Source organism: Arachis hypogaea, chromosome 19 (assembly GCF_003086295.3).
Source record: "Arachis hypogaea cultivar Tifrunner chromosome 19, arahy.Tifrunner.gnm2.J5K5, whole genome shotgun sequence".
NCBI classification, from domain to species: Eukaryota; Viridiplantae; Streptophyta; class Magnoliopsida; order Fabales; family Fabaceae; genus Arachis; species Arachis hypogaea.
In genome coordinates this window covers 4,180,757-4,192,473 of record NC_092054.1, presented here as the reverse complement: position 1 = coordinate 4,192,473, position 11,717 = coordinate 4,180,757, and the positions used below count along the sequence as shown (strand labels likewise).

Below are 11,717 nucleotides of genomic sequence, written 5' to 3'. Positions count from 1 at the left end.
ATAGAGTAAAATTCAACAATAATTCCTACCAAAAAAAAAAAGAAATTCAACAATAATAAAAAAATTAAGTATTGTATCACCTGAATAAAAAAATTAAACAATTTGACTTGGTCCAGCATACTCTTCTACTTAACAAGTATTAGGAATTTGAATTTTATCCCATGCAATGCATCAATTTGTTAATAAATTTTAAGTAAAATTATTTGATATTATTTATAGATACATTAAAGAATTAAGCATAAATAAGTGCTAAAATGTGATAATATTTTCTAATTTTTCACTTATAAAATTAAAATTAAGCCAAATAATTTTAATAGTAAACTTAAATTGTGTGAGAAAAAAAAAAACATGAAGAGTGGCAAAAGGGAGGGGGGAAAACTAAACTAACATAGGCAACTATTATTAGACAAAATTGTTGTAAGCTATACATAAAATTCCTCCAAAGATCCTATGTTGGAATCAGCCAAATGTTACTGTGGACCACAAGAGTTTTCATAAAACTGGATAACCTTATCTATCTTCAAGCCACATGTCACCTCATAAATGAGCATCCCAAATATGCACAAGTAAATGTAGCTTGCCACGTGGCAATATTAGATCCAATCAACAGATCAAAAACCAAAACATCTATGAACAATCTTGCTACCTGACACAGAAAATCTAAGTGAAGTTAGTTACAGAGTGAAACAGAACACATATTCATGGCTTCCCTTGCAACCTTAGCTGCTGTTCAACCAGCTGCAGTCAATGGACTTGCTGGAAGTTCCCTTAATGGAACTAAGCTCTCTTTCAAATCCTCTCACCAAACTTTAAAATCCAAGAAATTCAGGTAACTACCATACTTTTTTTATAAAAAAAAATGATATATTATTGCACATGTTGAAATTTGACTTGATGAGTATATAAGTATCAACAATTCAACATGGACTCATTTTCTTTTCTTTCTAGAAGAGAAAGAAGAATGACCCTTAAGGATGATTAGTTTTTAATTAGTATAATTGAGACTAACAAGTATTTATGGTTGGTTAGCTACATAGTTTCTGCCACTAGTGTATATACACTAGTATTCTACTTATGGTGGGTTTTTTCCCCCTTATAATTCAACTATTTTATATAGTCAAAAACTGAAAACTGGTTTTTTTTTTCCTCCTTAAATTTTCTTTCAATTTCTTGGCTCTTTCATTTTCTCTTTTCAACATTGAATGAATGCTAATAGAGTATGACATTAACATTAACAGGAGTGGTGCTGTGGTAGCAAAGTATGGTGACAAGAGTGTGTACTTTGATTTGGAGGACATTGGCAACACTACAGGGCAGTGGGATTTGTATGGTTCAGATGCACCTTCACCTTACAACCCTCTTCAGGTTCATCTCATCATCTGTGTCATCTCCATCTTTTCTAGCTACATTAAAAATTATCTACTTGTTAACACAAAAAGTTAGCTATCAAACCGGTTATCCGTATAGAATACATTTTGAAATATGAAATAATATATAACAAAAATGTGCAAAACAACACATGGTCTCAAATTTCTATCTTTCTTGTGGCACAAGTATATATACAACTAATTACATCATTGAAAATGGATTTGCAGAGCAAGTTCTTTGAGACATTTGCTGCTCCATTCACAAAGAGGGGATTGTTGCTCAAGTTCTTGATCTTGGGAGGTGGTTCAACACTTGCATACTTCAGTGCCACTGCTTCAGGTGACATTCTCCCAATCAAGAAGGGCCCACAACTCCCACCAAAGCTTGGTCCACGTGGCAAGATCTAATTTGCTACCACATTTTCCATGTTTCTTGCTTTTTCATAATGTGTAAAGTGTGATGACTGATGACTACTACATCCTACTATTATTATTCAAACATGTTTAATTTTTACTTTCATCAGCCTTATGCATTGCTTTGGTTTTCTAATTAAGACCTAAATATCCACATACCAATATCAGAGAAACAATGGAATCAAATATATTTAGAACAATGCTTTTCATTCCACAATTTTTGGAAGCTATTTAGTTAATAAATAACATGTTTTTTTTTTTTTTGTAATAGTACATATACAATGAGAATTCTTTGAATTCATCTTTGCAGCTGCATGACTACAAATCCTTCCTACACTGAGGATACAATATGTTACAAACATTCAGCTTTTGTATATATTCACTTCTATGTACAAATTGAAAGATAAAATTAATAGTTATCAAATAATAATCAATCAAGTCTTTGAAGAACACCCTCAATGGAGGCCTAATTGTTCTTCTTGAAGACTTTATATATTTATAAATATATATAGATAGATATACTCTTCTACCTTGCTTTCCCTGCTTCCCTATTTCGGAACCAGTTTCATCAGTTGTCATACTATTAGTCCTCCATTTCGCGGCATTAATGGCGCGAAGTTGGACTTCTCATACCTCCCAAGGAATCAAGATAGGAAACCTTCTTATCAGTCGTTACATTTGGAAGCTTCTGGCCTTTTCCATTGTCAATATCCTTGTAGAAGTCGTCTGTAGCCGCGAAAGGATCCTTATTACTGTGATCACCACCATTCCAACCCATGAAATCCGAGAGGGTCATCGAACCACTGTCTACATCATCTTTAGGAGTTGTTGGAGGCCTTGGAATTGAGCTCTTTGCAGCATTACTCTTCCTAGGATTTTGAGTTTGTTGATCTGCATATTGTACATCTTCTATTCTTGAAAGCACTGTATAGGCCAAACTTTCCAAGATTCTTGAATAGCTTTCGAGACAAGCTTGCCCCACATCCTGCCATGGCAAAAGAGATCCCCCTCCATGAATTTAGTCTTATCATAAGGCCAAAAGGCTAATTAGAAATTTAGATTGTGGGTGCAATTCTTTTAGATTCTTTTAGAAATTGTAAATAGTAAAGTTGTTCTTAGTTAGGCCTTACCCTGTTGAATTGGATTTTGCTTATATCCAATGCAGATTGAGGAGCTCCGGGGAAACGATGCTTAATGAGAAGCAAGATGGTTTCTGCTCTGTCTTCAAATTGTTCTCTTTTCTCCAGACTCACAGCAGAACTCCAAGATGATTTTGAGTCCTTTTGGTTCATCTTCCTCCTCCAAATTACCATTGAAGCCTCAATTCTGTTCTTCAGATCAAGGATCTTGTGTTCTGATGACAAGTCCACAGTTGATAGGAACTGGTCCGGATCAAAAAACTCAACTGTAATGCTCCGGTAGATCGATTCGCCTAGACTTGATCTTCCATTCTAAACAAGAAGAAAAGAAAGGATTGAGAAGAAGCTATAACATCACTATTTCAATGCACTATTTTGTCTAAATGAAAGTAATATCTAAATACTTTTTAATATTTATGTCAAACTTACCTTGGGTAGGGAATCAATGTAGCTTTCAGGGATCTCCATTTCTGATAGAGTTTGAGCATTTATGGCCATGGCTGCTTTGAGGACTTGGTTGACACTATCTTTTTGGTACTGCAGAAACCTTCTTGATGCCTCAGATAAACCATCTACTGGAACCTTAGGTGTAGGCAACCACCACTTGTCATCATTCTTCCCTCCATCTTTCTCCGAATCATCCGAAGCATCCTTCTTTACATAATAGAACTCTTGCTTCTCTTGGAAGCCATCTAAACATTCCTGCTCAGCCATTGAATGTTAGTTGTCTGAGTTAACCAACAATCAAATTATGTCAAATTGAAACTACTTACAAGAAGCATTGTATCAAGCTTTTTTAAGGCAGGGATATTCATGTGGAGATCAGTTCTTTGTCGCGTCGTCATGATCTATTCAAATCAAATATGAGTTTCAATCATAAGAGGGAACATAGGACTAATCAGCTTTAATTTAATCCAATTCAATTTAATTAACCTCCATGGTTGTGCCATCCTTGTTCTTTTGTTGTTGAGGAACCATCTCAACAATGTATTCAGTAACTGATAGAAGCCAATCAATTTCTTTTTTCCACTTTGCTTTCCTCTCTGGAGGCATCGGCTCTAGGCGTCGTTGCTCTCCGAAAATCGAAGCTGCATTCGAAATAAGAAAAAAAATGAGAAAATTTTTCAAACATTTCTATCATCATCTTAAGAAGAAAAAGGGAAGAACACAAATCTTTTGTCCTCATAATTCAAACAATGTCAAAATTAAAAGTACCTGCAAGATTTGTGAACGCATTTGACAAGGCCAATGCAGATGAAACACCTTTTCCACCACCAGACATATCTTCACCCAATAGCAACTTTGCAAATCTCTCCTTCATTTGTTCCATTTCTGAAAATGCATAATACCCAACATTTTTTAAATGACATATTATCAATCATATATCATATGAAAGCAAACATATTACAATATGATGAAAAGTGCTTCTAAATCAAAATGCTGTAAATCATATCATAGCAAATTAAAGCATAGCATATGTTATGTTTTTCTTACCCTGCAGTAGCTTATCTTTTTGTTCTTTGAGTTCAATTTCTTCCTTGCTCATAACCCTTGGCTTAGCTGGAGCAGCAGCAGGACTCTTATTATTATTGTTGTTATTGTTTTTGTTTTTATCTAATTCATTGAGCTTTGAACCTTGACTCTTTGATGAAACTATATCTTCTTCAGCCACATCCAATTTGCTAGCACTCTCAATGCTCAAACTCTTTGTATGCCTACCTGTGTTCTCAAACATTCCTTTGAAATGGAATAGTTTGGATTTATAACTTTCATTTTCTTGTTCCAATGCCTTCACCATCTTTTCTTTCTTTCTTTCCTTCTTTCTTCTTTTGAATAATATACAAATATATCTCCTAATGATGTCTAACACAGAATTCTTTGTATCTATGGCTTTCTTCCAAGGAGTAATGGTTATATTTTCAAGCAAGAACAAAACATGGAGGGTGAAGAAAGAAACCAGAAAGAACTTTGTTCCTTCATGAAATAGGAGTTATTGTAAAAGAAATGGTGCATTTTGTTCTTTTAGAAGTTTTGAGAGTTTGAAGAGAGAAAAAAAGGGTTGGAGGTGATTATTTGATGGGGTTTGAGTTGGTTTTATTTTCTTTTTTTGTGCTGAGTTCATTGAACGTGGGGTGCATGTTGAATTGTTGATAGATAAAGAAAAAAAATATGAGATAAGATTATGTGGGTTTAAGATTTGTGGAAGAAACAATTTTTTAATGATTATATTAGTATAATCTTATTTTATTATGTTATGTTATGTTATTAGATGTGAGGGTTTAATTGGATGGTTAATTACTTAATTTAAGGTTCTAATTTGAGGGTCAAAGTTTGCTAAAGACAGGGGAGGCAGACATGCATGCTTAGCCAATTAATTAATTAACATTGACACAAATTAAACTCACTCTATCTTCCATCACTGGACGGTGTTGATGCCTCACTTTAGAATAATTAATTAAGGTTAAGTTGCTTCAAGAGTATTTAAAAAATAGAAAATTTCTGATCAACATTTAGTAAATTATTTCTTCTTTTCTCTCTCTCTCTCTTCTTTTTGGGGTTAAAAAAAAAAACATTGGTTCTCAAATTAGACCATAACAAATAATAATTTTAGTTTGTATGGTGCAATTGATATTCAACTATCTGAATAATAAAAGTTTTGCTAATACATGTATATGATAGATGATAATAATGTTAAATTTTAGCATGATTCAAATAAATTTTAAAAAGAGAAAAAATGTTTTTCAGATTTCTAAGTAAAACTAGTAGGCAATACTGCTTTTGAAGAACAAATATATGTATCAATTTCTAGGTTCATTTTTTTTCTTTCTCTTCTTTTATACATGATGATGCCATATGCCCAATCCTTCAATATAAAATAGATTTATTATTAATTTAATGACACCAATATAGGATCACTAGGATGTCATAATAATCCACCCTGTCATTGCTGCAACTTTTGATCTGGGTATTCTACACCATCTATTGGTTAAGCAGCTCATAACCTCAGAATACATATATCTTTTGATAAACAAAAAAAAAATTAATTTCATACTTTAATCTAATAGCAAAAGCACGTGCAACTGTGCAACATTTTAAAAGATCAAGTGTTATATTAACTAAACATATTTTATTCGCAAAGAAACATATTTTTGGCCTTGATGTTCTAAACAGAGAGGATGCTCGGAGAACTTTTTAATTTTAATATAGAGGCAGGGTTGGTGTATAGTAGAATTATGAAGGTATATGGTGTTTTACCAGAGTATGAAGAGGTACTGAAAATCCTGAGTTCAATTTGTGTACTGGCAGAAAATTTTGGGTCCGATTTGTGTAAATTTTGGGTCCGATTTGTATACTGGTAGAAAATCCTGGGTCCGATTTGTATAAATCCTGGGTTTGATTTGTGTATTGACAAAAAACCCTAAGTCCGATTTGTATACTAACAGAAAATCCTAGGTCCAATTTCTTCTCACTAAAGCAAAAAATTGAAAGTCGTCACAATCGTGTATATCTTTCCAATACTCCATAACTCAACATAACTCACCTATCAATCTCATATAAAAAAAATAGTATTAAGATTCAGTTAGATTTGTGATTTCCTGTAAGGCTGTAACTATGCCACTGTCACATGCAAACTGGGAACAATCTATTTCGAGTTAAATCCTAGTGATTTATGAGATTAGCATGATACATTAAATTTGTTAATGAGATATTATTTGTATCAATTATATTTTTAAAATTAATATACTAATTAATAATATGTTGATATAGACTATTAGTGATATGTCTCACTTTATAATTTAATTACGTATCACAATATTATTTGATCGCACGTTACAATATTATTTGTCTATGTATTATTTATTATGTCATTATCACAAAATACACCAAATTAATCTTTTTAATAATTTTAAAAAATAACATATATATTTAAATTTTTTATTCTTTTAAATATTAAATAAATAATTAAAAAAATAAATTAAAATTCTCAATCACTGCTCATCGTTTATTATTTCTTATCCAAACATTTTTATAGTGGTACCGACTACCGAGGCTTCTATAATTAATTAATTATAACTTCTATAATTACTAATAATTAGCCAATAGCCATGCTACTGGAAAAGAAAAGGAAAAAAAAAATTAGAAACACTTGTATAATTTTCTTATTTTGTCAGTAAAATGAAATTTAAAATCGGAAAATAAAACAACAATAATTTTATTGTTAGTGATGGTACGAATGGTACCTGTTGTCTCTGCCACTATAACTTTATCTATCTCCATGGAGCTTCAGTGCCTCACAGTTCAGGACAACCATCGCCGCCCTGAAACCCTAACCCTAAAACAATATGGGATCAATCAGCGTCCTCCTCGTCGGAAAAGTCCTTCCATATCTCGAACAAGAGCTCGACAAGCGCTACAACCTCTTCCGCGGTATCGATCCATCGCAGAGGGCCGCCGTCCTCCGCGACCATGCCGCCTCCATACGCGCCGTCGTAGCCAGCTCCAGCGGCGGACCCGATGCGGCGCTCATCGAGGCGCTTCCCAAGCTGGAGATTGTTTCGAGCTTCAGCGTCGGCGTGGATAGGATAGATCTCCAGAAGTGCAAGGAGAAAGGGGTTAGGGTTACGAACACTCCCGATGTTTTGACCGATGAGGTTGCGGATTTGACGATCGGGTTGATTCTTGCGGTACTGAGGCGGATCTGCGAGTGCGATCGATACGTGAGGAGCGGGAATTGGAAAAAAGGTGACTACAAGTTGACTACTAAGGTAAACGAAGAACACTTAACACTGTGCTTCATTTCCCTTTTTTTGCATTTACCATTGATGAAATGTGATTGTTCTTTTGCATTTAACTTGAAACTTGAGTAAACCACTAGGTTAGCTCGAAAATATTGAATCAGACAATTTAGATCCGGCGAGTGAAATATGAAAAATACGGTGAAATTGTCCATAAAAACGTGGATTGAGTTTTTTATTGAATTATTAGGTAGAGACTTAAGCTTATAGTGCTGTATTTTAAAGGACACTAGCTCCCATGGTTCAGAGTTCAAACTTCAAACACCAGGCTCTTCATCCTGGTTTGCGGCTTTAGTAACTGCTGTTTCAATTCATCAAGCTGCTTAGCCCTTTCAATCAGGATCTGATTTACCTCTTCCACTGCTGATGGAAGCAAATACCCCTTCTGTAAAGTAGGAGGCTTTATAATTTTAGAGCTGAAATTCAGCCCACTTAGGCTTAGTTTGGTAAAGCTTTTATTTTTCAAAAGTAGCTTATAAAAGCTAACTTTTAAAAGATGGTTTTTTAAAAGTTGTAGCATTTATGTTTGGTAAATCAAATTAAAAATTGCTTTTAATAATCACATGCAACAACAATTGCATTTGGTAAAATAACTTTTAAAATTTAAAAATACTATAATAGACATAAATGCAAGCATTAAATTTGAAAATTAGTTAACATATGAGGTTATATTAGACTTTTAAATTTTGAAAAGCACAAGTCAACTTTGAAAAGCTCTATCTTAGGTGCTTTCAAAAGTACCCCGATCTTTTAAAAGCTGTAAGCACAAGCACATGATATTTTTTATTTACCAAACACAAAACGAGGAGCTTGAGCTTTTAAAAAGCACAAGCACCTCTTCGAAAAGCTTTACCAAACCAAGCCTTAATCACTTGGGTCATTGTTTAGGCTTCCCATTAGTGAAGCACCCAATAAGCTTCCAAAAACTTGTTCGCCTCTTTGGTGTGGCAATCCATTTGAGGATTATAGGCTGTGCTGTGCTTCAAAGTAGTCTTAGCCACAACCTAGACAGCTTTGAAATGATAGATTTGGGGAACTCATGAAATGATACTACATCCTTGGCACTGAAAGGGTGAGACAGGGCTATGAAATGTTCATATTTTGCGAGCCTATCCTCTACCTGATATCAAACCCCCCATCGCATGCGGGTAATCTTCAGTTGAAGTCCATAGAGATATTAGTCCAACTTGACACGGAATGGAGAGGGGCTGCTAGAGGCCTCCAGGTGAAAGTGTATCGATACTTTTGATACTTGTTTCTTTGACAAGTATCACAGCCCCGGGCATATTACTGACTTGTCCTCTTAATGCCTTCCCTAAACAACCCTCCAGAGATTTGTTTGTGGCTTTGTGCTACTAGTCTTTCATACTTGGAATTTGGAAATAAAAGTATTTACCTAATGGAATAAGTTTAGTCTCACAAAAGGGTCTACAATTCTTCATTCTTTGAAACAGTTGCTGTTTGTTGTCCTACATGGTTTTCAGTTTCTTTCTCTTGGTATGTCTCAAAGTATTTGCATATGGCCGAAAGGCAAAAGACAAAAGTTCGAGTGAAGTTTAGCCTTGGAAATTTGGGAATACTAAGAATGTAATTTTATTTTTTTTGTAAGCAAACGGGGTTAACTCCCAGAAAGAGAAAGCAAAAGAATTACACATATCGGTGTAAGGTAGCCCCACTAAAATCATCCCCTAAAATTTTTTTTTTGGTAGTCAAAGGGGGCTGAAAGCCCCAAAAAGAAACAAACAGTTATAAATCAATAACACAACGGGTAAGGAGACCCCTCTCATGTCAGCATCTAAGATGGATCTCAAATCCATAAAAGGGGAGTCAATGAAGCTGTACCCTGCACCTCTCTCCTCCACACTTTTTTTTGCCAGCCAGTCTGCAGCCTGGTTACCTTCCCTATAGGTATGTCTGAGCACTACAGGGGTGGTGTTGTCAACAAAGTGAAACCCTGGGTGCATAGTGCCTTCCAATCTCCTTAATGATAGACCCAATAAAGGAAGAAGCCCAATAAAGAATTTTGAGGGGGAGGGGTGTAAAAACCTTAATCCACATCATTATCTGTTAGCCCAAAAGTTTACTCCAATTATAAAAGAATTCCTCTCAAGACAAAAAAAAAAAAACAGAATTTCTGACCCAAAGAAAAAGAGAGCCATAAAACGAACAAGGATAAAAAACCCTAAATCTTCAAGCTGCAGCGCCGCCTAACACGAGCTATGGTTCGTGGCATGGGCTATTAAACGTGTAACTTTAAAGTGTTCTGTTGTTACAAGTTTATAACTAAGTTTATAACCCCTTCATTAATCATTATCGTCATCTCTGTTAAAGATGCAGTTCGCCTATGCTAGCAATGACGACACCGAATGAAGAATATATAAGAAACCAATTTGCTTCTCTCTCTCTCTCTCTCTCTCTCACAAACACACACACACCTGTATATGACAATATGTAAACATTTAAACGTTACTAGTGTGTTTGTTTTCCATTTTGAAGTGAAATAGTGAATAGAAGGTGCTGTGATGATGATATGAAATAATCTCGTTAATCTGAGATTTCTTTTGCTATGAGGAAACAATTCTATCCATTCATTCTTCTGAGCACCTTTCATTCTATTATTCTTCATATATTGTTATCTCCGTCTCCATTAATCTCATCATTCTCATGTATATGTAAACAGTTATATCTTACTTGTTTGTTATTTACTTATTTTCATTTTTGAATTGAAACTATAAATAGGAGAAGGTGCTGTGATGATGAGATAAAATAATCTCGTTAATCTGAGATTTCTTTTGCCATGAGGATAACTTTTCTCATCCATTCATTTTTTTGTCTGAGCACCATAAACAGACTGCCTAACAATTTGTACTATTCATAGCGGTCTTAGAAAACAAGACCCGAACGATCAATCATCATCACATCATAATTTGTTTTATACGTGCACACATACTTTTTTGGGATCCCATTTGCTTTTGCAATGCCAAATTTATATTTATTTGTATAATATTACCCTTGCAGTTCTCTGGCAAAACCCTCGGCATTCTTGGGTTGGGAAGGATTGGCGCAGCAGTTGCCAAGAGAGCTGAAGGATTCGACTGTTCAATATGTTATTACTCCAGAAATGAAAAACCAGATTCGAAGTACAAGTACTATCCAAGTGTTGTTGAGTTAGCCTCCAACTGTGATGTACTGGTTGTTGCCTGCCCTCTTACGTCGGAAACTCATCACATAATCAACCGGGAGGTGATAAATGCTCTCGGTCCAAAGGGTGTTCTGATCAACATTGGGCGAGGCAAGCATGTTGATGAGCCGGAGCTGGTCTCTGCACTGCTTGAAGGTCGCCTAGGAGGAGCTGGGCTAGATGTGTTCGAGAAAGAGCCTCATGTCCCCGAAGAGCTGTTTGGGCTTGAAAATGTTGTTTTGCTGCCTCATGTTGGAAGCGCCACAGTTGAAACTCGGACTGCAATGGCTGACCTTGTCCTTGACAATCTGGAGGCTCACTTCCTCGGAAAGCCCCTCTTAACCCCATTGGTTTAATTTGATGCCATCTATTGAACTATCAAAATAACTTTGATGCGCCTTCATTTGTCTACAATAATTTTTTCAGACGTTAAACATTGATGATTGTGGGAGCATTGTTGAGCGTATTGCTTGTTACTTCGGGCTGTATGCTCGAGTTTGTTAAGATCATAGCAATAGAATTCGGAATTCCACTTAGGACCCACTGGTATCTTTTTTATCTTTTATTACCCGGCTGTTACATACCTTTTTTCTGGTCCAATTATGGGAAAATATTAAATGCCTTTGAATTTAATTCCATTGTTTGAAACAGAAGTAATTAAATTAGTTTTTCTATTTTTTTTTCAAAATCAATTCTAATTTAAATAAATCTGACTTAAAATTTTATTTTATTGGAATTTCATTTGAAATTTAAACCGTCTAAAATACTTTTATAATTTAATTACTTTTTCTTAAATTTTCTTTAAATGTCTTCTATTTTT

General features: G+C 34.8%; 3 protein-coding genes and 2 non-coding genes across 5 annotated transcripts; 4 read left to right on the top strand and 1 right to left on the bottom strand.

The window, feature by feature from the left end:
• Positions 1 to 370: 370 nt before the first annotated feature.
• Positions 371 to 1,887, top strand: LOC112776915 (photosystem I reaction center subunit VI-2, chloroplastic). Its single transcript, XM_025821187.2, has 3 exons — positions 371 to 829; positions 1,239 to 1,365; positions 1,596 to 1,887. The coding sequence occupies exons 1-3, from the start codon at positions 702 to 704 to the stop codon at positions 1,773 to 1,775; spliced, it is 435 nt and encodes a 144-aa protein (XP_025676972.1). The 5' UTR covers positions 371 to 701; the 3' UTR covers positions 1,776 to 1,887.
• Positions 1,888 to 1,984: 97 nt separating this feature from the next.
• Positions 1,985 to 5,049, bottom strand: LOC112776914 (rop guanine nucleotide exchange factor 12). The gene is made up of 7 exons (XM_025821186.3): positions 4,415 to 5,049; positions 4,136 to 4,252; positions 3,854 to 4,008; positions 3,694 to 3,768; positions 3,350 to 3,622; positions 2,912 to 3,232; positions 1,985 to 2,766 (listed from the first exon to the last, which is right to left on the bottom strand). The coding sequence occupies exons 1-7, from the start codon at positions 4,716 to 4,718 to the stop codon at positions 2,386 to 2,388; spliced, it is 1,626 nt and encodes a 541-aa protein (XP_025676971.1). The 5' UTR covers positions 4,719 to 5,049; the 3' UTR covers positions 1,985 to 2,385.
• A 1,927-nt stretch (positions 5,050 to 6,976) lies between these two features.
• Positions 6,977 to 11,530, top strand: LOC112775701 (glyoxylate/hydroxypyruvate/pyruvate reductase 2KGR). The gene is made up of 2 exons (XM_025819525.2): positions 6,977 to 7,686; positions 10,735 to 11,530. The coding sequence occupies exons 1-2, from the start codon at positions 7,264 to 7,266 to the stop codon at positions 11,251 to 11,253; spliced, it is 942 nt and encodes a 313-aa protein (XP_025675310.1). The 5' UTR covers positions 6,977 to 7,263; the 3' UTR covers positions 11,254 to 11,530.
• Positions 10,232 to 10,318, top strand: LOC112781818 (small nucleolar RNA U30). Its single transcript, XR_003192574.1, has one exon. It is a non-coding gene; the product is annotated as a small nucleolar RNA U30 (small nucleolar RNA).
• On the top strand, positions 10,463 to 10,555 carry LOC112781817 (small nucleolar RNA U30). Its single transcript, XR_003192573.1, has one exon. It is a non-coding gene; the product is annotated as a small nucleolar RNA U30 (small nucleolar RNA).
• Positions 11,531 to 11,717: the final 187 nt, after the last annotated feature.